The following is a 23,496-nucleotide window of genomic DNA, read 5'->3' as shown; positions in this document are numbered from 1 at the left end:
TGCTGGCTGGCCACTTGATAAAAATAAGCCGATGTGGGAACCTGTTATCCAGGCCGGCCTAGGTCGAGTCACGCAACGGCAATGGAGTTATCATTGCTGCAGTTGGAGCAACATTGCTGCTGCTGCTGCCACTCCCGTCCAGACGTCCACACTCAAGGTTGCCAAGGTATTGCGCAGCGAACAGGGCCAGCATATTTAATTTATTTCTCGGAGGGCAACATTTAATTAAAATTGAGTTGTTTGCTATAGCCATGTCTCCTCGTCCACGTCCTTCATGGTGCTTCCAAAAAAGGCGACAGACTCGGCTCCGCCACAAATCTTTATCTGCCGCCGAATGCACAAAGAGCACACGCACAGACAGCCGCAGATTGGCTTCCCTGCTTCTCTAAAGGCTCTCGGATTTCTTGGTCGCAGAAGAAGCAGCAGCAGCTGCGGCAACAACATCTGCCTGCTACCGCTTTCTTGTTGGCTGCGCACATTAGAAGATTTCTGGTTATTTAAGTTGGTTTTGGCATGAAGGAGCCTGTTTTTGCTCGCACCGTTTTGGTCATGATGGGCACTAAAATATTATATCAAAGGCGAGCTCTGCAAAACAGATATTTTGGGTAGGGTAGGTAGTTGTTGGCATGGCACTAGGACTGGCCCAAACTAAGCTTTTGCCTCTACTAACGTGCCGGCCGGCTTTCCAGCTGTCTCCAGCGTTTCCCCAAAAACGAAACGAAACGTAATAAAATGATTTGCGAAAACACACACACTCTCTCTCACAGACAGACCCGATTGGGCTCCACGACGCTCGGGCACTCGGCTCCTCTGCTTCTGCTCCCACTGCGAGCAAACAACAGCCCAGTGGAGCGGCGGCCGTCAGTTGATTCTCGCGCACCGAACAAGCCGCGCTTGATTCTTTACTCAGAGCGGGGAAATGGCTGCCGATCGTTCTTAGGCGAGTGCAGAAACAGAAACAGAAACAGAGGACGGAAAAGAAAAGGTGTCAACGTTGTCAGTGCAAACAAGCGCAAAGTGTAATCGTGTGCTTAAAAGTCAAAAAGAACTGAAAACCGGATGCAAAACTAAATTCTGTGCGTGGATACATTTCGTAATTTGTGGGTCCGGGCTGCAGGAAGGCGACCCGTCAGAGGCCGTCGTTGGAAAATGACCGGAAATGCACACACATCTATGGAGGCAGAGAGAGAGAGAGAGAGAGAGAGAGACGACGACGACGACGAGAACAACTGACACGCCTGCGCACAGGCCATTCCCCGTTTCATGCCGGAAAAGCCTCTACGAAAACATATTTGTCGGAAAGCAATAGCCTAGCCTGATCAATTTCAAAGAAGCTCTGGCCAGAAGAAACAGAAGTTTAGGGTTTCGTTTCACATGTGTGTTCAATCAATAAAAAAAAAAGAAATGTTATGGCGGCGATAAATTGCGATGCCACCGTACAACAATAACAACTAACGGCAGCCAAGTGCAAATAATATTACAATTTGCGTTTATGGTGGTATTAAAACTAAAAAGTAAAAGCGTGTACCCCCAGCAAGTGCTGGGAGAGATGGTCAACAGCACTTGGCACTCATTTGCATGGCGCTGGCGAAGCTCTTTGTTGCTTTCCGGCGACGACACGCGTCGCCATTCAGATGAGTCACAATCAAAAGGCTTGGCCGGAGAAGGTGGAGGCCCAGGCCAAGGCACAGGCACTGCCCCTTCTGTAGGTGTGTGTCTTTGTGGCACACATGTACATATGTACATATAACTATGTTCAATTCTTAGCCACAAAACAGTGGAAACCGCAAGTGACAGAGGAGGTAGAGATAGAGGAAGATATAGAGATTCACTTGGCTACACCCCGAGAAGTTCACAGTGCCATTGGGCGCCCGAAACAGATTTCGTAATAACGTTTAATGACAAATACAGTACACAAGCGAGTGTAAAAATGTATATACTCGCAATCCCCTGTACCCAGTACTGTGTAGTATAGTGGGGAAGAAAAACGAAAAGCATAACGTCATCAGCCGCTGATTTTCCATGAGTTTCCAGCCAAACGAAGCGTGCAACCAAAAAATAAAAAATTACAAAAAGAAAAACACGATTCAAGCGCAATACAAATTGTATTGTGTTTCGACGCGTAGCTGTTAGACGATGGAATCAAGTGGTGCTCCCGAGGCTCACGTAGTATACATACATATATAGTTCATCTATTAATATCCCAACCAGAGCAGACAAAGCAGTCAAGGACCACAGCGGGTTGCTCGTCGGCGCCCTGGGGGAGTTTCAACCTCAACGGAGAAGGCGGTGGAGAACATCCAGCTACACCTTCAGTCGGTCTCTGCTAGTGCGTGTGTGTCGTGTGTCTCCCAAAATACTCGTTGTATTGCTCTCTATCCCTAGTGCTGAGCTGTAGCTACCCTGCAGTCCACTACTGGGTTCCGTTCCCCTTTGTGATCCCCATTTCCAACCATTTACCCCGCAATAAACAGTGCATGTGATCTTATAAAATGTGTTATCTACTTTTGACAGCAAACTGTTAATTTCTAAGGCAAAAAGGCAAAACTGTGTGCATTCGATGAACATGACAGATCCGAATCCAAAAACAGCCGCCAGAGAAGCCACAATAAAACCCGAGCGAGAAATCAAACGATCTACAGAACAAGCATTCAACGCATATTAACGCAAAGCGCCTCAAATTAACACTGAAAAACAAACAGAAAAAAAATATAACATGGATACAATGGCAACTACTAAACGTCCAGAAATGGAACAGTTTTTGTTGGGTAAGTGTAATTATCTTCAACTAAAAACCCGAATATTCAGCACATTACAAAAGCAAACCGAACAACAAAATTAAAAGCAGTTACTGGCAGATTCATCATTAAAACTTTGTTCGTTTTGCATAGTTAAAAATTACATACACAAAATCTTTTATAGAAAACTTCGTGCCTTGAGCCTGCCCGCCCGGGGCGCACACCACAGACAGAGCAGAGCAGACAAGAGCAGACAAGAGCAGTACAGACGAGATCCGATCCAACTGAAACTTCAACACATAAACATTAATAATAACCCAATGTATTATTGACTCATTCCACGACGTCGCGTCCGCAGCAGCGTTGGATGGGGCCATTTTTAAATACGCTTTTGTTCTGGCTCATGCTCTTGTTTTTTGTGTACACTTTGTCGAAGGCGTTTGGCTCTGTCGAAGCATATATACATATATACAAGTCCGTATGCCCGCAAGGTATACCATAAAAAGAGGATAAACGCAGCTCAAAGCGCTTGTTTAAGCCTCCATCTCTGGGCTATATTTTAACAAGTTTTTGTACTCTGCCACTGACACTGGGCAAGAGGAAGGGCATAGTGTAGGAACCATATCAAAAAGTTCGAGCGGAGCGAAGAGAGCAATCTTCAGAGCTTCGAATTTATCTTAGTTTGGTAATGCAGAAGGGATAAACTGAACTCCTTGTGGATTCAATATATCATAATGACGAAATAAAATGGAAATCTTTCCTTGAATACATATGAAAGTATGCTTGGGTAATTACATGTTCCTATCGAAGACAAGGCTAAGAGTTCAGGAGAGACGAGAAAGGATGAAAGAATACCCCCTTCACTACTACTAACATCTGAAAATTCCATTTAGTTTTGTTGAAAGAGCATCTCTTGTTCGGTTTTCAAGCATAGCACTCTCTGTTGCTGGTGGCTTATTCAAATAAACAGAAGTATTACGATTACAGACTTATTCATAGCTTGCGTGTTCAAATTTTAACAAGATTTCTTGCAAATTTCTTTACTTTTCGGTTTACAGTTACATAAATAATTTATATATGTTTGTATGTACCACAAAAAACTTAGCTTAGCAAGGGAGGAGACGGAGAGAAGAACAAAAAAAAATAAAAATTAAAAAAACGCCGACGAAGAGTTTACTTTCTTGGTCAGTGAAATTATTTTTAATTGCCGCGGTCAATTCGCAGTTGACTCTTGAGCGAGAGAGCTTATGAGGTCATTCATGTGTAGTCTTGGGGCTGGGGCTGGGGCTGGTGCTCGGCTGTTACTGGCACTGATACTGGGCCAGAGCCAGCCCAGAGCAATTAACTGAAGCCTTGCCTGTCCGCTTCCTGCTCTGCTCTGAGTCACTGCAAAAGACACTGCTGCCAGCTAATTGCCCTCCGCAGAGGGAATGGAAATGGGATGGCTCTTGCTCAACTGCTCAACTGCGGCTGGCAGGGGGAGGGCAGGCTATTAAGGCCAATGATGCGTTTCGAAATTAATGGCTAATAGGCCGCCACCATATTTAGCAAGAACAGAGCAAGAACCAAACCCAACCGAACATTAGAACTCATGGCGGTGATCTTTTCGTCTCGTTGCAGATGTGCGCGCCCACTTTCGTGCCTCGCTGGAGACATCCGAGTACGAAAACACCTCGAATCTCTTCCACATGACGGCCTCCGAACAGACGGCGGAGCTGCTGGAGCGCTGCGAGCTGCTGCTGGCGGGTTATGCAGACGCAGACGTCCAGGTGCCAGCTCCAAGCATCAAGTCGAATGGGAATGGAATGGGCGACTGTGTCGATAGCAAAGTGGGCGCGGAGACCGGTCCCAGTTGCTATCTGGAGATGTTGTCCTCGCCATCGTCGTCCAAGAACTCGCGTGAGTGAAGAACGAGCCCAGTTATTTGCCTGGAACCTCCAGTAATTAGTAATTACCCCTAATTGCAGTGGCCGCTTCGCGGGAGTATATCGATCTGAGCAGCAGTGGCTCCTTGGACAATGACAAGACTTTTCGCTTCTCCGCCAACCAACCAGGAGCAGGTTCAGCGTCTAAGGATGATAAGGAACAGCAGCTGTATGAGACCTGCCAGAGCCAGGGTCAGGGCCAAGACCAGGGCGAGGATGAGGCGCAAAAGGTCATAACCTTCACCCACGAGCTGATCATTGACTGTCCATACGCGGACCTCCCCGCCGGACACCTGTCTCTGCAGAGATCCACCAAATACGGACAGCTTCAGCGGATCGTACCAAAGCGCTTGTTCTTCGATCAGACCAGAAAGTGCTACTGCGGCATCCTCAACGAGTGGATGCTCTGCTATGCGGATGGTCCGACTGCCTGCCGGCCCAGCAGCAGTCTCTACCTGAAAAGCTCCGCCATTGAGATCGAGCACTTTGGCGAGGGGAAGCGGCGCGACATTTGCTTCCAGATAACCACCGACGATCCCAACAAGAAGTTCGTTTACCAGGCCAACAACGAGGTCGATGCCAAAGAGTGGATCCACGCCATTGAGGCAGCCATACGTGGCGATGCCACCACCACTGTGCACCAGTCCCTGAAGAGCCCGCTTCCACGCAAACTGCCCACACCGCCAGTCACGAAGAGAACAAACTACTCAGCTACGCCCACAACAACGGACTGCATTTACGAAGAGCCTTCGCCCATTTACAACCTTACCGTGGATTTGTCGGGGACGCCACCCAAACTGCCTGAGAAGACCCACAGTCCAAGCGCCCTGGCCAGACGCTTTGAGTATGACGTGCCAAAGTGTCCACCGCAGCCGCTGCAGGAAGCGACATCATCCGTCGGGGAGGTGGAAACGATGGTGCTACTTAATGATGGCGGAACCAAGGCGCAGACACAGCCACAACCACAACCGTCCAGTCTGCACGGCAGTCTGGTCATGGACTTCCACGCCAAGGTAAAGACCGTCCACAGTGAGCTGTCTACTCAGCTGTCGCCAGGCGGTCCCAGTCCGGAGCGCCTGAAGAAGGCGGTGAAGAAGAGCTACTCCTGCGCAAGCAACAGCAGCGATTCGGAAATGCTGTCGCTGTCGCTGACGAGTCCTGCTCAAAGCCCCAACAACAAGGAGCAGAAGAAGCAACGCAAATCTCAGACATCCGCACAGACGAGTCCGCAGAAGATGACGTCCACGCCCGGGAAGGACTGTGATAAGTTGGCGAGGAATTGGTTTCTCAGTCGTCTCAATAAGAGCACAGGACAGAAGACAGCGAGCACGGCCAGCGCTGCGCCTGCCAATACCAAGTGCAAGCAGAGCGAGAAGGAGAATCTGCTGACAGATCCGGATCTCGGGGAGGGCTACGGCTATGATGGGGCACTTCCAGGCGAACGCGACCTGAGTTTGGCGAACAGCAGTCCCTCCTCCCCCAGCCTGAAGGCCGAGGCCAAGAGCAAAGTGAACATGATCATCAATCAGTTCGAGAGCAGCGGCCATCTGTCCACCATGTTCAGCGTGGAGGCGCTGGCGGCGAATGCCCTGGCCTCGCTCACCTCCTTCTGCGACAACGACAGCTGCAGCAACTACGAGCCTATCATGCCACTCTCCACACCTCCCAGCAGCTTCCTCAAGAAGGTGTAGACCAAATCCAGGTGCACTCATCGCGATCTTGCTCGTCTCGCCTCTGCGCTCGCTTCAGTCCTTCCCTGCACAGATGTATTGTAGATTTAGTCCTTAAGCTAGTGGAAACCGCTCTCTGGATGTCACATTTTTATACCGACATACAATTTTAATATAAAAGCATAATTGTTAACATAAGTAAAAGCATTCATTATTGTATGTGGATTTAAGTGTGGATTTGCTTGCATTTATTCAAACCAGTTGCAGAGACGCAGGCAGAGGCAGAAGGTGGATCAAGGCAGTAGCTCAGTAGCTGCCACTGGAGCCGCCATGAGGATGTGCCGGATTATAATACAGTTAGCAGATAAATTTAGATTTAGTTATTTTTTTGACCAGGATAATAGGATGTGGCTGTGACGTTGGAAATTGCGTCGCCTAAATGAGATTCGATAATTTCCTTGAGGGCGCGGCGCTTGCGGTCATCTGCCAGCAGCACCAGCCTGCGGGGCGATTCCTTGGAGCTGAAAAATCCCAGCACTTTCTTGCTCTCCACTTTGACAGTGATTTGTACACCGAGCGTCGTAGCATCCACGGAGTTAATGTCATTCCATAGGTACGACCAGAGCGACTGAAATTAAGACCAGACTCATTAATGCATGCTCAATAGGTTCTGAATGGGGGCAAAAGTTCAACGTACCGTCCAGATGCCGAACATCTCGTTTCGCTGGATATACACCAGGCGGTAGTTGGTGACCAGAAGATACTCGGCCTTCTGGATAATTTCTTCGCAATGCACGAAGCTGTCGGTGCTGGCATACTTTCCCTTGTCGAGTTCCCTGTGGATGAGAGCAATCAATTAGTCAAATCAGGCCATCTAATCTGCCTACGCGCGCCACTTACTTCAACATTTTGTTGCCCATGGCCTCGCTGTAGCAATAGGGTCTCAGCACATGATCATTGTGCTGAAAGCGAGTGGGACGCAGCCGCTTGACGTCCTCGTTAGCCTCTGTAGCGCGTTTAACCGCCTCAAAGCTGCCACTGGCAAAGTCGACCACACCAGCGGTGGGGCGGGCGACCAGACCAATAGCTCCCTTGCCCAATCCTTTGAAGAAACCCTCAACTCCGTGGTCGCGAGCTCCAGTCACAGGTTTAGTTACAACACCGGTCACCCCGTCCACAAAGCCCTAGGTGAAGGTGAAAAAGTTGAAATAACATTAAAAAATATTCAATGCCTCAGAATGTTCAATGTCTAGAACCGTACCATCACCAAGCCCTTGCTACTTCGCGCTAATCCTTCGTGGAAATTCTGCGGCTTGTTGTTCATGCCCTGGCGCCGTTTCTTTTGGTAGTCTTCGTCAAAGGTAAGTGCTGCCAGCCCCTTGCCCATGGCGCCAGTAATCCTAGTAAATGGTAATATTACGCTCGATAGGAAAATCCATTAACAAAATGCTCAACTCACTTGGACATGGCACCAGCTGCCCCGCCTACAGTGTGGCCGAAGAGGGACTTAACGCCCAGGACGAGACCCTCAGCGAATTCGCCAGGCCCTTGTATAGCCCCCTAAAAATGGAAAATATTTTAATTTTATATGTAGAAAAAAGAGTATGGTAGGTGTACCTGGAATGGCTCATAGAACAAGTCCTCTACGCCCTTCTTAAGTCCTACCACCAAGCCATATGGATTGCCAAGGACATCCAGGCCGAGGACGAGGACATAAAGCTGCTTCAGTGCCTGCCCCGTGTAGTGCGAGGTAATCTCGTTGATTAGTTGCTGCTGCGTGAAGAACTGATATTCGCGCTCGAAGAAAGCCAGCCGGAAAACGACATCGTTCACATCGGTTAGGGTCACGCCCACGCCTTGCACTAGGGTGCCCAGGAAGCCTGGCAGTGCAGTGGTGTCCGATCCGGCCATCGAGAAACTGACATGTATCTTGAGTGGCCCCAAGTGGAGACTGTCGTAGAAGTTTTTCTGCTCCTGCTGCGAGTGAAGTTCGAAGAAGGCGGACAGGGGCTGCTCAATGGAGTCGACGTCTTGGCGGAACTGCTTGGCCGCCACCTTATCGGAAACCTCCTTAGCAAACATCTCAGCAATGGCCGTGAGGAACAGTATGTCCACCTTGAAGTGGAACTCCTGAATCAGTATCTTGGCATACTTAAACTGCTTGACCGTCGAGTTGGGCATGACGCGCTGCACCATGCTGCACTCAATAAACGGTTTCAGAGTCGTGGTGCTGGCCACGCTCTTGGGCGGCGGTATCGGGGCTAGCACGACTGGGAATATGGGATCGATGAACTGGTTGTCCACCTGGACACGATTGATTTTGATATGCAGCTGATTCTGGAATGGTGATGACTTGTTCGACACCCAAATGGCCGGGTAGAAGCTGCGTCTCAGCTGTCGATCAACGGCCTTCTTTAACACCATTCCGTCGAAATCGATCTGAAAAATGAATACAAATAAAGGTGTATAGAGCGGTCCGTAGAATGTAGTCAGTGCGTAGTGAATATTACCGGAAATTTATTGTCTAGCTTGTAGTTCTGGACATCGTTAACGCTTTTGTGCACCAGATACCGCTGGTACTCGGCCTCCAGAAGGTCGGTGTCGTGAATGGTCATTTCCTTAAAACGCTTCTTACCCTCCTTCTTGGACTCCCAAATGATGCCAGAGCTGGTGACACCCAGGTACAGTATATCTAGGCCTGTCTGATTGTTTATCACAGACAGACCGATGCCATGGATGCGCAGATCGATGCTCTGCGTAATCGTCTGCAGGGAGGCGGTGGTTTCTGTACGTTTGGCTATCGACTCGACTTCGGTGAACAGCAACACACGCTGCAAGCCGTCCAAGAAGGAGACCCAGAAGGCCTTGGTGCCGTCTTGCATGCTGTCGAGTGGAATTTCCATTAGCGGAAACTAAAGAAACATCGGTACGATATGATACTTACACAACCTCACCAATGTCGTCACGTCGCAAGTCGGTTTCCTGTTTGTTTTTGCCAAATACAAGAATCTTGGGACCCGTCGGATCACTCCACGCGAACATAATATTATTTTTGGCATACAGAATTTTACCCTCTTTGGTGTTCTTCTCCTGGTAGCAGATTTCCTTTCTGGTGTGATTGATGAGCAACCCCGGTGCATCGCATTTCTGATACTCTGTGAATGTTATGTATACGCCGCCCTCTGTTGTCTGCACGTCCACGTTGATGCCTCCATGTCTGCTGTTCTCCAGCTTCAGCAGGGTACAGATCACCTCGGTGTAGTCGAAGGCAGGCGTCAACTTCTCTTCCACCCGAACCACGAGATTGTGCTTGTTGTCGTTTTTCGGCCACAAAGGCTCAAACTGATTAGGTTGAAGGGCCATCCACGGATCGCCCGGACGACTCTGCTCCTGGAGCTCGATTTTGTAGGGGCATCTGTTGCAGACTATATAGAATGGTATGAAGGTGATCTGCTTGGTCAACGAGTCCTGGGTCAAGTGATTATGAACGCCGATGTGATATTTTCGATCGTTGGCATGGCAGGTGACTTCGCCCACCGAACCGGCCACGTCAAGGGGAATCTTCTCGCTCCAATCCCCATTGTCGCAGCGAATCGAAGCTTTCTTCTTGTCGAAAAACATATTGTCACGAAAGGTAAGGAGTATAGGTCCACTGTACTCCGGTGGATGGTATAACACCTCCACCGATGTGGCCTCTGTTTTATAGGTGAGCATCTCCCCCGTTTTGTTGATCATCCAGAAGGGGCTGAACAACGTGAGCATCATGCTGCCGTGTCGATCCTCTGGTCTGCGCGGGCGGAAATCAGAAAATCGGACAGAAATGGCAACTGATTTCAATTCGCTTACCGCACATTGAGCTCCATATCCACTTTCATCTCAGAGTCGTACGATGAAAACGTCCACGTGCAGAGTTCGCCGCTGCACTCGGAAATTTCGGTGGCACAGGACCAGTCCTTTTCTAGGTATTGTAGCAGCTGGGAAGACAGAGGCTCAGAAAGTGGCTCTTGGAGAATTGGGCTGAATGCAGATATACTTACTCGAACAACCAGAAAGCTTTTGCCGTCCTTTCCCTTTTCCGACAGGCGGACAGTAGGCAAATGCAGAACGTCGCCGGGACTCACTTGCTTCTCGCCATAATCCAGGAAGTCCTCTCTGATGTTCTTTATAGCCAAATCACGTGAGCTGCTGGTGACCTCCAGCGAGTCCCTTCGCACAGAGCACCCAGCCACCGAAACCATTATGTTGATGGGGAGGGCATTGCGTAGGTACAGAGGCGGGCGCAAGTGGATGGTGTAGAAGGCGCTCAATAGCTTAAATTTGTTGGTATTCTCGTGATAGACCTCATTCTTTGTCCTCGTGGCGTTTATGTACAGCGGTTCAAATGTGGAGATGGGGTCGCACTGCAGCTGATGCGAGTAGTTGAAGTCCGAGGGACTGGCGCTCCAGGAAATACCCTGCACCGAGGTCTTGTAGCCCGGAAAGGAGAAGAACAAATCCTTGGAGTCCGCGTAAATGGCGTGAAGGGGCACATTGAACACTTTCCCGGGACCAGCACTGCCAACAAAAATATCACTTTTGTCCGTCGCCTTGCGCCGATACACGCTGATGGTGTTAGTAAAGTGGTTAAAGACCTGCAAAGATTGTCCAATTAGTAGCTGAAATTCGTACAAAATAATGGCTTTGCTTAGCGTACGCTGACGACACCATGAATGTTCACTGTGGTGGTGCCATAGTCCTGCTTCACTTCGGAAATGATGCCCCAGGGATCATGGGATATGCCCCGCATCAGGGGGAAGTATCTTGTATCGGACTTTGACACGGGCACCACGACTCCTTTCTCGATGGAACCAATCTAAAACAACAGACATATAAAGATCATTAGGGGCTTTTGCTATCAGGCTATACGAGTGCCATCCTACCGTCAAATAGAGATTGTAGTCCTCGGCCTGATCATCGGTTAATGTGCTGAGGTCCTTGGTCTGCAGATAGGCTCGTCCACCGGCTGAAATGGTGCAAATTTGTTTGTCATTGGGATCCACCTCGGAGGATAGTTCGCTGGAGGACATTAGCAATGAACTGTTGACAGAATGACCGCCTCCCCGATGCACCTCGTGCAGGGTGAAGATGCCGCTGCGCAGATTGAGGGTGAGGTCAAAGCCCGTGTCGTTTTCCACGACATAGGGCGCGACTACATCCGGTTTGGCGAGACCCTTCTGGTCGATGGCCTGCGAGAAGGCCTCGCTCAGTTCGCCGAGCAGGGACAAGCTCGTTTTGCTGAATGTTATCTCCAGATTCTCATCCGAATGGATGACCATGTTGATGGTTTGCTGCTCCAACGCATCGTTCGTCTCGCTCTGCACCTTCTCCGTGGCCAAGTCAAACTTCAGCTCCCAGGGCGTGTACTCGCTGACTCCGTTGCGGCCCACCACCTCGTTTAGCTCAATAATTGGCTCCCACTCGGCGAGGCACTGGTTGTAGTAGTTCTGCAATAAAATTTCAGTAATAAAATTGAAGCCTCCAAGCGATATGATGCACCTGCTTACCATGTTGAGGGTCAGCGATCCATGTGCGCTCAGGTTACGGCTCCAATTGTTAAAGACGGCTGTGATGCGTGTATCCAGCGATATGAGGGGCTTGGTGTAGTATCCCACGCCCGACTCAATTACAACCGTGATGCTGGGCAGCTCAATGACGCATTTCTCCGTCTTCTGCTTCGCGGATTCTTTCAATTCGTTGTTAATAAACTGCAGGGCATCGAGGCCCTCATCCACCCTGGTGAACCAAAAGAATCGGTTGCGGAAATTGTGCGGATACCAGAGCTGTGTGTAGTCCTTCGTTTCCTTTTCCATGACTGCCTTTACAGCAGTACCGCTGGCTATGCTCATTATCGCCTTATTCAGCAGCTCGATCGTGGCAGGGGACACGTTGATTATGATATCGCTTAGCTTGAGACTAATATGCAGACCCTGCTCTTCGGGCGTGGAGCCCTGCAGGCTGATCACGCACGGGTGCAAAATGTAGTGGCGCGTCTGCTCCCGCCGCTCCGGCAGAAAGGCGCTCATGTAAATCTTGAGTGCATCGATTTGTCCATTAATGATCTGTTTGTCATCTATGGCGCGATAATTTAGATGAGCTTGAGCCTGAAAAGGACAAAAAAAGACTTGCTTTATTTCTTATGGAAAGGAATAATAAACGATTCCTTCCAGATCGGGGGGCAGCATGAAGATTCAATAGATAGGGTGAATAGTTTAAGCAGGGATCCACGCAGAGTTTTCAGAGGAATTGCAGTTCTTTTTGTACCTGGACGGTGAAATGTTCCGGCGTGATTTTGGAGTCCATTGCAATCAGAACCGCTTCTGCACATCGAGACGAACGGTTATTTCTAAAAGTTTTGTACCGATCTGGCCAAACTTCGGAACTAAGGATGCCCGGCCCTACCTAGGTCTCGGTAAACACAATAACTGAGCTTTCAGCGCTATCCTCTAGAATTCTAGTAAGTTACGACAAGGGAAGTTCCTTTTTGTTTACTTACATTGAAGATGATGGCATTTGTGTTCAGATCGTCCAGGCTTTCCACGAGGATTATATCCGGCTCATCCACATGCAGTATAAGATATATCTTCTTGTTGTGCCCAACAACTAAAGCGAAGAGGTACCGATTATTGTCGGATATCGGACGTTGAACCCCATTCGAATACATACCCACTGACTCCGGGTCAATAAACTCGCTAGCTGCAAAAACGGCTGTATCCCGGAAAGAACTTTGCGCATGGTGGGCCGTCTCCGAAATGGGCTCCACTTCCAACGACTGTCGCGGCGTGCTGTCTGGCGGCAGGGTCAGGAACGTCGTCAGCTTGAGTAGGAAGTCTATGCAGACGATCAAGTCGAAGCCTCGAACACGAACTTCGGCTGCAAAAGCAAATCAATCTGTTATCTTTCTGCTCGACTTTTGTTCGGGGATGACAATTACCAAAAGTATCGTTCTCCTTGACTATGGCCGTGACATCAACCATAAAATTGCGCTCGTTGTAGCAGGCGTCGATGATCTCGTCCGTCTGCAGCTTGGCCTCTACCCAGTCCTTGCGGCTCAAGTATTGCCTTATCTGGCTGTTAGTTTTCGTGCGCGTGTCATCCAGTTGAATGTTGCAGAGGACCAGGGAAGTGCTCAGGGTGTTGTTGACCAGCTTTGTGCCCTTGACAGATAGGAAATATATGCCAAACCGCGCCAGTCCTTCATCTTCGTCTAAAAGTGGGAATTTTCTCAGTTAGATCTTACTGATCATACCGATCGTACCCCCACTCTACCTCTCCCACTTACCCTCCATCAGATTTATTATCACGCCATCAAACTGGAAATTAAACTTGAGCACCTCGTAGATCTTCTCGTTCTTTAGCATTGGCGTGACTTGGAAGGAATGCTTGCGAGTGCCGCGACCTTCAGCAAGTACACTTGCCCGCGTTGGCGATGGTTGAGTGGGCGGTGGGTCGTCCCGTGGCGGGAACTCTTGCACGCCCTCGTTGAGGTTGCGGTTCAAGATCGACATGACCAGAGCGTAGTCGTCAGAGAAAAGTGTGAGCTACATTAATTGATGATATACGAATATATCAATACAAAAATATCTTATCTGAATACTCTACCTCGATGGACTTCAGGCGACCGGACAGATTAAGCTCGGGTAGCTCCTTGTGCCAGGCGCTCGACAGATTGCGAGTGACCAGCATGGTGAAGCTCATGGGATTCATCATATTAAATTTCGACTTGAAGCCAACGGCAGCATCCACGTCTAAGGCGAAACGAAACAGTTAATTGCCAGAAGAAGCCATAGTTGGAATTGGTTGAACGTCTATTCAAAACTCACCATCTACCACGGTCTCGTTGCCAGTCAATATGATAACCTTGGATAGCTTGACATTTCTTAGCCGCAACTTTATCTCATCAATGACGGCCCGCTCGGTTGTGTCGGCCACTGGGACAGTCACAGTGTTGTTCGTTAGCTCCAGCATGCCGAGATCGAGGGACAGTGCATCCCTGCTCCTGGAGTCGATGGGTATGATAATGATGGGTGCCTTAATCCGCACACTTAGCTTCATGCGCGTCGCCGTTTCGTAGGCATCCATCGCCTTCTGACGGGCGGACTCCGCTGCCGCAGCGCTGGCTTCGGACAACGCCCGCTGAGCTGCTTGAAAATTGTTGAGGAAGTTCTGCAAATGCATTAAAGCCATCAAAGCAATTAAGCCTCCAGTCCACAAATAATCGATAAGAACATACCAGGATGCCAGCGACAAACCAATTCAAGAAGATAATCTTTATGCAGCCAATGTCTACGGTGATCTTCATGTCATCAGAATTGTAATCGACTGTTTCGGGCTTGTTGTAGAGCACCACCTGGCAGTTGAACGCATTCTGGCCCACAATGCTCAATATCTGTATGTGGAAAATGTAGAAAATAAGTTCTCAGGTTTCCGGCAGCTGTCAAGGCCACTTACATTCTCGTGAATCGTTTGGGGGTTTAGGTCAATGACCTGAATATCCTTGAGACCGAGGTTCAGCTCCGTGTACGAGCTCTTCATGGTCAGACTTGCAACGAATTTCTTCACATTCATCTCCGCCAACGGGCGGCTTCTCGAGGTTAGCATCAACCCCACTTGATTGAGGTTGGCGATCAAGCGCAGCTTCACGCTCTCCACACGCCGCTGGGATGCCTTCATCCGTCTCATTTTGGTTTGCTTGGGGACCATGATTTGTTCAGTGTCCTCAAGGATGACATTGAGCTTTTGTTTGAGACCATCGCCGGCACCAGCGAGGGCATAGCGATCGCGCGGCTTGTCGGTCTGCAGCAAATCGTCCAGATTTTTCTGGAAGTCCGTCACCAGCTCCAGAACTCGCAGCAGACACTCCTGATGCAGCACAATCTGAAGCATCTCGAAGTTGGCGACGATCAGCTGCTCCGTGAAGTTGTATTTGGTGCTAAACTCTGGCGATGTCTTGTCAGCCATCGTATACGAGACGGTGAACAGGTAGTTCACATTCTGGTCCAGATTCTCGCCCTGGTTGTATCCGGGCGTGTCAATTATGTCCAGAACTTCCTGGTTGTTCTCCTGACAGTCGAACTGTTTGATCTTCACGCCCCCCAGCCTGAATTTTAGAGTGGATAATAGGGATGAGGCATTTCTTGCACGAATCTACGAGAATCTACTCACTTGACTGTGGCAACTGTCTCGTAGGTTCGCTGAGCCAATGTTGCTTCAAGCTGGTGTACCTGGACGGACAGAATCTGGGGTGAACGCCTTGCAAAGGCCGCCTCCAGGCTCGGCTCCTCCACCGTTGTTTTCGGTTGCGGTGCATCCATAGGGGACGGCATTGCAGTTCCTTCCGGAGTCAGAAATTCAATGGTGACATCCGAATCGTTCTCGCACAGCCTGTTTGACTGATACAGGCCGAAAGAGATCTCCTTCAGTGAGAAGTTCACCTCCAAATTGGTGTACTGTATGATCTCCTCCACGGCCGAGGTTGCGGTGTTCCCCCCATTACTGCCGCCGAACTTGATCACGTCCTTGTTGAGGAAACTGGAGAGCGAGCTGCGGGAGCGCGTCATTATCAGCTGCGCCGCTGGCTCGGACGCTTCTGGCAGGGGTATGCTCGTGGCCACTGAGATGGCATCAATCACCCGATCCTCGGAGATGTTCACTTGGACGGTGGGAATCTCAATGTCCACCTTCATCTTGGGCATTCGGGGGTCATTGTCCACCACGCAGAGGGCGGCAGTGATCATCAGGGAGGCGGGTTGGAGCACATGCATATCCGTGGAGACGGCAGCCTTGAGGACATGATCCCACGGCTCGCCAGGGCGCGCCACCAGTAGCTGAATGTCGTCCACCTTAATGATGTATCTGTCGTAAGCGTTCTCCATGACGTTCTTGAGAATCTCGCCGCGCTCCTCGCTGGAACCAAACACACTAGTCGACGCACGGCGCCGGGTGTTGGTCGTCAAGTGCACCTGTCCCATGCTGATGACCACAAGGGAGGACTGGTCCGCAGCATATACGCCTTTGTGGGGCACCACCAGAACGTTGGGCATCAGCAGGATGTCCGCATCAAGAACTGACTTCATTTCAATCATATACTGCATGCCCGTGGCCGAGCGCTCCTTGATGCTGTTCAGCTGCAGGCTGGCAGCGTTCTCGAACCTTGAGAGTGTCATATCCTTAGGCGGCTGGAACACACTTATGAGGTTCAGGATTGTTTCTGCATCGTATATGATTTGTAGAGGACGCGCCACGATCTTCACTCTCTGATCGCAGAGTCCGTCCAATGGATTCGTCTCGAAGAATATGTCCAGCAGATTAAATTCGTCGGTTATCTTCGACTCCACGATCATGGGTGTACGGCCATCGCGAACGAGGCCCGACACCTTGAGTTCCTTCATGCCAGCGGTGATGGTGATGGCGTCAGCAGCTGGTCGCTGGCTCACCGAGGCCGTGGCCATGGAGAACTTGAGCAGTACCAGCGACGGCAGATCTTGGTAGTCGTACGAAATTCTATTGTCGGTGGCCGAGCCCTTGTCCTGGTATAGACCCACCTCCAAGGCAATCAGCTTAAAGTTCATTCTGATCGCTTCATAATTTACGGGCACATCCTGAGGTTTCGCGTTCTCCTCGTAACCAATCGCCTTGTACATCTTGGCCTTCTCCTCCGGCGTCATGGCAGCCTCGAATTTTTGGACTGCAAATGAAAATTCTAGATTGTAGACATGTGCCCATGCACAGACACATGAAAGAAAGTATTAAGCATTGTTTCTTGCCAAAATTCTGATCTTGGCCCTCGTTCTCCTTCTTGGCTCCGCCGCCCCACCAGCCACTCAGCCAGCCTGTCTTCGGCACAGGCGCTGCGTCCCTCAGCTTCTCTATCTCGATGTTGACACGCTGTCGGATCAGTAGCAGATTGAAAGCATCCAGTTCCTGTTCCAGCAGACTACAAGTCTCTATAAGGATGGCTGGGGGCTTTTTGCTCAGCTCTCGTTCCTTGTATTTCTGCAGTGGACACAGGGATAAGTCAGCAAAGAGTCAACAGATAATATTGCATTGAAGACCCACCTGTGCATAAGTATTGCAGCGGTCCCGATGCTGCTTGATGTGTGCCCAGGTCCAGCAGCGTCGCGGTCTCCGCACTTGGACTTCGAGTATGGAGGTGGCTGCAAACTGCCACCACTCCTTGGCATGGCCCTTGATAGCTACGGTGGAGAGAAGTTAAACGCAAAAGGTGCTGTATCATTCAGAATGGGAAACTGGGGAATTCTTACGCAGGTTGTGCGGTCGATATTTGCGGTAGGGAAGGCCCAACTGCATGCGGTTCATGGCATCGCCCAGCTTGATAATATTGTCGAACTGGGTGTTGGTTAGACCCACATTCAGGGTTTCCATTTCCAAGCAGAGATCTATTTTGGGTATCTGGAAGGCCGGGCTATCGAGCTCGGGATTCATGTTCAGCTTCAGCTTGGCATTGCACGAGATGGGCCCCAGCACGTAGTTGTAGTGCAGGGGCTTGAAGTCCTTGCGGGCAATGCTCGTCTGGAAGAGTTCCGTGAGCGATGTCGCCTCCTTGGCAAAGAGACGAGCGGTGCAGTTCATGTAGGCAGACAGGCAGGAGAGATTCGCTATCTTGAACACCTGGGAGGCCTGCTCCGTCATGTAGGTATTGTCCCAGTTGCTGTCCGTGGTGAAGAGTTCGAGACTGTGTAGCGATACGCCAAAGGAGAACGGACTGCCGGTCGTTGTGCTGTCCTCGTATCGCAAATGCACATTGCTTATCGTCACCTGCAGATTGTTCACAATCTGCGCAGTTAGTTTCTCGGCAAATCCAGCATCGGGCTTGGCTGTATCTGAAAAGAGAGGAGGCCAGATGAAGCGTTCGCAAGTACGTTCTGTCTAATTTTTATTCAGCCTCACTTTTCTCAATCTCCTTTTTGCGGGCCGCCTCGAGGGCATCTAGCGCCGCCCTCTTGGCATCCAGTTCATACTTGGCCTCCTTCTCCGCATTGTACTGGACATTGTTATTGGGCGAGACCAGGACATAGAGATCTTCAATGTTCACGATCACGGGCTGGCTGTACAGATTCTTCCATGGTATCTTCAGCACCAGTTTACCTAACAAGAGACTCATTTCAGTGCCCATTTTCTTCCCTTACATGTCCCTCACACTCACCCAAATATCCGTAGACAATCTGAACCGGCAGGTCCAAATCTTCCAGGGCACTCTCGCGTATCTTTAGGTTTTGCAAAACCACATCGCCTGATAAGAAACAAAAACAAAGAGTGGGTAAAGAGCCATGTAATTTCACATATGTACATATATGCACATATAATGGGAAATAAATGCGATTCCATTTGCTTCAAATTTGTCCAGTAATTGGTCAACTTTTTGATGTATTGCTACTATCTGCGGGGGCGGGGGTGATGCATGTTAGCAAAAGCGAAGCGGCGATAAACAAATAAGGTTTACAGTGCGTGACAGTAGAATATGCCCAGACCGACAAGAAAGTGACATTGAATAGAGATTTCCGGTTATTGAACTAACTCTTTTGCTGTCTTATGCTAGTTATACGCACTGTATGCTGTATTTATAGGAACCAGCACACCACCCAATATATCAATTCCAACAAAAAGCGTCTGGCTTTTGGGCATGCCGCTTTTTATATTTTGAGTTTCGAGTGTTTTCTTGAATGCTTGGAATTTCTAATGAGCAGAGGGAGAACGTTGAATATTAATTGAATTAAACGCATGTGGGTCAATAGTTTGGCGAGCGAGTTCATTAATCACACAAAGCATATGCAACTGACATCACAGAGCCACTGATAGGAGGCCCCACAAGCGGGTCGTGCTATCTTATGAATAGAGGCTGAACCTACAAGTGATTCCCGATTCCTGGCAAGAGAATTAATCCAAACAAAGGCTCAGTTTATCAATGAAACGATTCAATAAGAAAAAGTAACTCAAGAAATTAGGAAAACAATCATCTGTTTACTACTCGCATGATTGAGGCCAGCCGAGATAAGAATTGTTTATTTTACAAAAAAAAACAAATTCGGTGCAATTTTTCTGCCCTATCAGCAAATGATGACAAATAAATGATGTGCTCGTATTTCCATTGCATTTTTGTGATGAAATATATAATGTTGATGCTTTGAGAGCTTTGTATTTTCGCAAGAAAATTGATGATACAATAATCTCAAGTCGAAAGGGAATCCCTACAAAAACTAAGCCGGAAAAGACGTCTTATTCTAGTGGCGTATTACAAATAACCCCTTACTAGACTGCCTTTGGTCACATAAAACAAAAGCCCACTGTTCTTCTCTTCGGATACACTCTGTTCAAAATAACTTGAGTTCGAAATTAATTCATGACGCTGCACGGGCTAGCATTATGTCATCAAGTTCAAGTTGAACGCACACAAAAAATAAAAAAAACCAAGCTTGGCGGTGGCTCCGACCTGAAATAAACCAGTTTGTTTGGTAGATTTTTATTTATTGACTAGTCCCTTGAACTTGGTATTTTTTGGTGATGTGGACCCCAAGGACGGCCCCTCAGGGGCACCCTATATACCACAGTACACGTGCACTTGACTTGGTCTATCGCAGCATTGTCTGAGGCCAAAGAAACTGTTTCAATGGGCGCAGTATTTAATAAGACCAAGTGTTTACAGTTTCCAACCACTCGATATGTGCATGTACATGTATACCTATATAAATATCAAGATTGTACATGTAGGCTAAAGAAGAAGTGTAAATAGAAGCCGCAAAAACATTCGCCTGTTGCCGATGCTTGCAGCTGGGTGGCCTGGCTGGCCCTACGAATGATACACATGGCGCATCTGCTGGCTCTCTACAGACGCAACAGTTGGCCGCTCCCCACTTCGCCACCCATCCGAATCCGAATCCGAATCCGAATCCGAATCATGGGAGTGCCGTTGAGAGCGTGAAACTTATTCTCAGCTGTGCCTCTCGGGCCCATGCCAATGCCTCTCTATTATGTTCGTTCAGCGAAGGCTGAATTTGGGTCACTTCGCGTAATCATGAATTACGAAGGATAAGGTCATCGGTGTGGTTGTTGGGGGTCGCAAAAGCAAACAGTGCGTGCAGATAGAGCAATAAAATAGCGGGTGATATATAAAATGGATTAAACAAAGGCAAAGGTAGTTGGAATCGCGTTCGTGTGGAGCCCAATTGTGTCATACTTTGGGGGGTTCAGAATAAAATTATGAACTTACCTCCCCAAATGCCTATTTTGAGCTGGTTACGATCCAAGTTCTCGATGTAGTCTCCCAGCACCTTGTTGAGGACATCGGCAACAACTGCCTCGAAGACCATCTTGTACTAGCAGCTGGGCGTGTTGATTTTATTTATTGATTTTTCTTCCTTCCTTTCTTTTGTTTAAACAATTTGTGGGAGAGGCCGCCGCGCTCGTCTAGCGGGTATCTTGCGTTAAACACTTTTGCACTCGCTTTCGTTGTGTGGGTACAGATTTTTCTAAAAAATACGAAATACAAAACAGATGGAACGAGGCAAACACATAAACACAATGATGATGATGTCATCGGCATTACCGACTGTTCCGACAGAGAACGCAAGTCAAATGTTTTGACACATATTAATAGACCGCATTGTTTTCAATATCCCACGTTAATTGACGCGAAGTGAGGTAGTGGTCAGTTCCACACCTTCCGAAACCCTCTATCAGCGGCGCACTGTTCCCGTTTATTGCACGTGTCTTTTCTTCGCTTTTAGCTATAGTTAAACTTAGTTATCCCTATTTACTAAACACTATTTACCCGCATAGAGTGCGGCATTTCAATACGCAATACAAAATTCTTGTCCGTTGCGCTCCCAGCTGTCCGGCGATATTTCGTTGTGTTTTACGTGTACGTGTGTGCTAGAGGTGGAAGAACTTCGATTTTCTCTGTTTCGATGTTTTCTGTGATTATTTGGACATGAATAGGTGACGTGTTTGGTTGTCTGCGTGCGAAATAAACTTTAAATTAAATTAAAATGCAAGCAAGTCTTCTTTTGCTGTGCCTGGCACTTGCGCCTGTTGTGCTGGCAAAGAAGTTCGCAGAAGAAGAAAAACCGGCATGGGCCAAGAAGGACATACGCGACTATAGCGAAGCTGATTTGGAACGTCTGCTGGACCAGTGGGATGCAAGTATCATACAAATGGCAACAAAAGAGCCAGAATAATGAAAAGGAGTCTTTACAGGAAGATGAGGAGCCACTAGAGCCGGACGAGCTGCCCGAGCACTTGCGCCCTCAGCCGAAGATTGATCTCTCAAATCTGGACAGCAAGAACCCCGAAGACTTGTTAAAAGTATCGAAGAAGGGACGCACGCTCATGACATTCGTCTCCGTTACCGGCAACCCAACGCGTGAGGAAGGCGAAACCATTACCAAGCTCTGGCAGACCAGCCTATGGAATAACCACATTCAGGCAGAGAGGTATATGGTCGATGACAACCGTGCCATCTTTCTCTTCAAAGACGGTGGCCAAGCCTGGGAGGCAAAGGACTTCTTGGTCGAACAGGACCGCTGCAAGGGCGTTTCCATCGAGAACAAGGAATACCCAGGCATACACGTAAAGGACGAGCTCTAGACACCGCGCAAGCTGGAACTTACATTCTCATTAAACATAGTCCTTTAAGCACAAAGATGAACAAATTTAAATAAAGTTAATTAATTGAAGAGTATACCCCTATTCTTTTACTCTTCGCATGTCACCCTCTCTAGGTCTCACACCTTGCAACTTCTTCGAGATGCGCCTTTTGTATCGGTAATGTGAAAAATATATCTCTTGTTTTTGGTGTAGATAGACATGTATAAAATCTGTAGTTACAATGTAAATTGTGGAAATTTTGTTTGACCTGTTTTACTTAAACGCTATTTTATAAGCAATCCGAAAATATAAAGTACAGAAACTTATCCAATCATGTGGAAAATATATGAATTTATCGTATAAAACTATCTGTTTAGTGCTGAGGGTCTGAGCTAGCTACTAATACTAAACCGAACAGAAAATCCGAGAAATATGACATTTTACACAAACAACAGCTGCCTGATGCGTTCTCAAATTCTCAGTCTCTCAAATTTTTTTCTCAAATGCAAACTCCGAGCGTGCTCCTCCGGCTCCCCTTTGTTTGACCTTAACACGACAAAACGGCGTTCTCAAGCCCCCAACTGCTTCGATCACTCTGTAGCTGTGCCAAGAAAATGTCGGTGAAAGCTAAAATCGGTCCTAGCATTCTGAACGCCGATCTTGCCAATCTGGCTGCGGAGTCCAAAAAGTTACTGGACAATGGGGCCGACTACCTGCACCTGGACGTGATGGATGGAAACTTTGTTCCGAACCTCACCTTTGGTCATCCAATGGTCAAGAGCTTGCGCAACAAAATCAAGGTAAATTGGCTATTTTTTGGTCCACTCCACTTTATTTTGACTTACCCGTGTAAATCCACAGACCGCGTTCTTTGAGACGCACATGATGGTCCAGAATCCAGAGCAGTGGATATCCCCCATGGCTGATGCGGGCGTTAACCTCTACACGTTCCACATTGAGCCGGTGGATGATGTGTACAAGGTCAGCCGTCTGGTACAGGAGGCCGGCATGCAGGTGGGATTGGCCATTAAGCCGGGCACCAAAGTCAGTTGAGGTTATGTTTATAATTCCAATTGAGCGCTATAACACATGTTTTCCCCACTACGTATGTATGTTTACAGGTGGCGGATTTGGAGAAGTATATAAGCATAGCCGATGTTGTACTGGTAATGACTGTCGAGCCCGGCTTCGGGGGTCAATCGTTTATGGCCGACATGATGCCCAAAGTGGAATGGCTGCGCCAAAACTACCCCAATCTGGATATTGAAGTGGATGGCGGTGTGGGCCCAAAAACCATTGAATGCTGTGCCAAATCGGGAGCCAACATGATTGTCTCGGGCACAGCGGTGGTGGGCGCCACCGATCAGCGACAGGTCATCAAGGATATGCGGGATGTTGTACAGAGCTACCTCAAATGAAGCTGCATTTACCTATAGTACATAGAAATAAGTAATTACATAGATTAGGCATAAAGTGTGAAGAAAAAGACATTGGCAACAATACACATGTGTTTTTATACATTTA

The 23,496-nt window shown here is 48.5% G+C and overlaps 4 protein-coding genes across 9 annotated transcripts; 3 read left to right on the top strand and 1 right to left on the bottom strand.

The window, feature by feature from the left end:
* The first annotated feature begins 12 nt into the window (after positions 1-12).
* LOC108158101 lies at positions 13-6,702 on the top strand. Of its 5 annotated transcripts, none has more exons than XM_017290270.2 (4): positions 13-166; positions 2,515-2,768; positions 4,359-4,637; positions 4,706-6,702. In XM_017290270.2, exons 2-4 carry the CDS (start codon positions 2,717-2,719, stop codon positions 6,352-6,354), a joined length of 1,980 nt encoding a protein of 659 aa, XP_017145759.1. In that variant the 5' UTR covers positions 13-166; positions 2,515-2,716; the 3' UTR covers positions 6,355-6,702. The 5 variants fall into 5 exon arrangements, with proteins under 5 accessions (XP_017145759.1, XP_017145758.1, XP_017145757.1 ...); XM_017290269.2 differs by having other exon boundaries at positions 13-985; XM_017290268.2 differs by having other exon boundaries at positions 13-1,076.
* LOC108158088 (vacuolar protein sorting-associated protein 13) lies at positions 6,555-21,255 on the bottom strand. 2 transcript variants are annotated; one of them, XM_017290235.2, is made up of 29 exons: positions 21,158-21,255; positions 20,597-20,855; positions 18,536-18,622; positions 18,280-18,477; positions 17,634-18,212; positions 17,428-17,564; positions 17,136-17,364; positions 15,535-17,056; positions 14,821-15,469; positions 14,603-14,758; positions 14,193-14,535; positions 13,972-14,117; positions 13,652-13,910; positions 13,304-13,576; positions 13,036-13,242; positions 12,866-12,972; positions 11,877-12,473; positions 11,253-11,816; positions 11,027-11,185; positions 10,371-10,964; positions 10,180-10,307; positions 9,278-10,120; positions 8,844-9,216; positions 7,951-8,772; positions 7,793-7,893; positions 7,595-7,733; positions 7,234-7,517; positions 7,031-7,169; positions 6,555-6,961 (listed from the first exon to the last, which is right to left on the bottom strand). In XM_017290235.2, the coding sequence occupies exons 2-29, from the start codon at positions 20,694-20,696 to the stop codon at positions 6,710-6,712; spliced, it is 9,987 nt and encodes a 3,328-aa protein (XP_017145724.1). In that variant the 5' UTR covers positions 20,697-20,855; positions 21,158-21,255; the 3' UTR covers positions 6,555-6,709. The 2 variants fall into 2 exon arrangements, with proteins under 2 accessions (XP_017145724.1, XP_017145725.1); XM_017290236.2 differs by lacking the exon at positions 21,158-21,255 and adding an exon at positions 20,933-21,115.
* A 40-nt stretch (positions 21,256-21,295) lies between these two features.
* On the top strand, positions 21,296-22,066 carry LOC108158124 (LDLR chaperone boca). Its single transcript, XM_017290306.2, has 2 exons — positions 21,296-21,524; positions 21,583-22,066. Exons 1-2 carry the CDS (start codon positions 21,375-21,377, stop codon positions 21,970-21,972), a joined length of 540 nt encoding a protein of 179 aa, XP_017145795.1. The 5' UTR covers positions 21,296-21,374; the 3' UTR covers positions 21,973-22,066.
* A 264-nt stretch (positions 22,067-22,330) lies between these two features.
* Positions 22,331-23,474, top strand: LOC108158123 (ribulose-phosphate 3-epimerase). Its single transcript, XM_017290305.2, has 3 exons — positions 22,331-22,772; positions 22,834-23,016; positions 23,094-23,474. The coding sequence occupies exons 1-3, from the start codon at positions 22,587-22,589 to the stop codon at positions 23,388-23,390; spliced, it is 666 nt and encodes a 221-aa protein (XP_017145794.1). The 5' UTR covers positions 22,331-22,586; the 3' UTR covers positions 23,391-23,474.
* The last annotated feature ends 22 nt before the right edge of the window (positions 23,475-23,496 follow it).

The sequence above is a fragment of the Drosophila miranda genome, chromosome 3, assembly GCF_003369915.1.
Source record: "Drosophila miranda strain MSH22 chromosome 3, D.miranda_PacBio2.1, whole genome shotgun sequence".
Taxonomy (NCBI): Eukaryota; Metazoa; Arthropoda; class Insecta; order Diptera; family Drosophilidae; genus Drosophila; species Drosophila miranda.
Note: the sequence above shows the minus strand (reverse complement) of the source record. Positions and strands in the feature narration are given on the sequence as shown.

What these genes read in the sequence shown, in the direction of transcription:
- LOC108158101 (XM_017290270.2), top strand. Translation starts at nt 2,717, where the DNA reads ATGGATACAATGGCAACTACTAAACGTCCAGAAATGGAACAGTTTTTG. An exon ending in AATGGAACAGTTTTTGTTGG is followed by an intron (nt 2,769 to 4,358) that starts GTAAGTGTAATT and finishes GTCTCGTTGCAG; the next exon opens with ATGTGCGCGCCCACTTTCGT. An exon ending in ATCGTCGTCCAAGAACTCGC is followed by an intron (nt 4,638 to 4,705) that starts GTGAGTGAAGAA and finishes CCCTAATTGCAG; the next exon opens with TGGCCGCTTCGCGGGAGTAT.
- LOC108158088 (XM_017290235.2), bottom strand. Translation starts at nt 20,696, where the DNA reads ATGGTCTTCGAGGCAGTTGTTGCCGATGTCCTCAACAAGGTGCTGGGA. An exon ending in GTCGCCTGAAGTCCATCGAG is followed by an intron (nt 13,911 to 13,971) that starts GTAGAGTATTCA and finishes CAATTAATGTAG; the next exon opens with CTCACACTTTTCTCTGACGA. An exon ending in AAAGCTTTCTGGTTGTTCGA is followed by an intron (nt 10,308 to 10,370) that starts GTAAGTATATCT and finishes CTGTCTTCCCAG; the next exon opens with CTGCTACAATACCTAGAAAA.
- LOC108158124 (XM_017290306.2), top strand. Translation starts at nt 21,375, where the DNA reads ATGCAAGCAAGTCTTCTTTTGCTGTGCCTGGCACTTGCGCCTGTTGTG. An exon ending in GTCTGCTGGACCAGTGGGAT is followed by an intron (nt 21,525 to 21,582) that starts GCAAGTATCATA and finishes GAGTCTTTACAG; the next exon opens with GAAGATGAGGAGCCACTAGA.
- LOC108158123 (XM_017290305.2), top strand. Translation starts at nt 22,587, where the DNA reads ATGTCGGTGAAAGCTAAAATCGGTCCTAGCATTCTGAACGCCGATCTT. An exon ending in GCTTGCGCAACAAAATCAAG is followed by an intron (nt 22,773 to 22,833) that starts GTAAATTGGCTA and finishes GTAAATCCACAG; the next exon opens with ACCGCGTTCTTTGAGACGCA. An exon ending in CCATTAAGCCGGGCACCAAA is followed by an intron (nt 23,017 to 23,093) that starts GTCAGTTGAGGT and finishes GTATGTTTACAG; the next exon opens with GTGGCGGATTTGGAGAAGTA.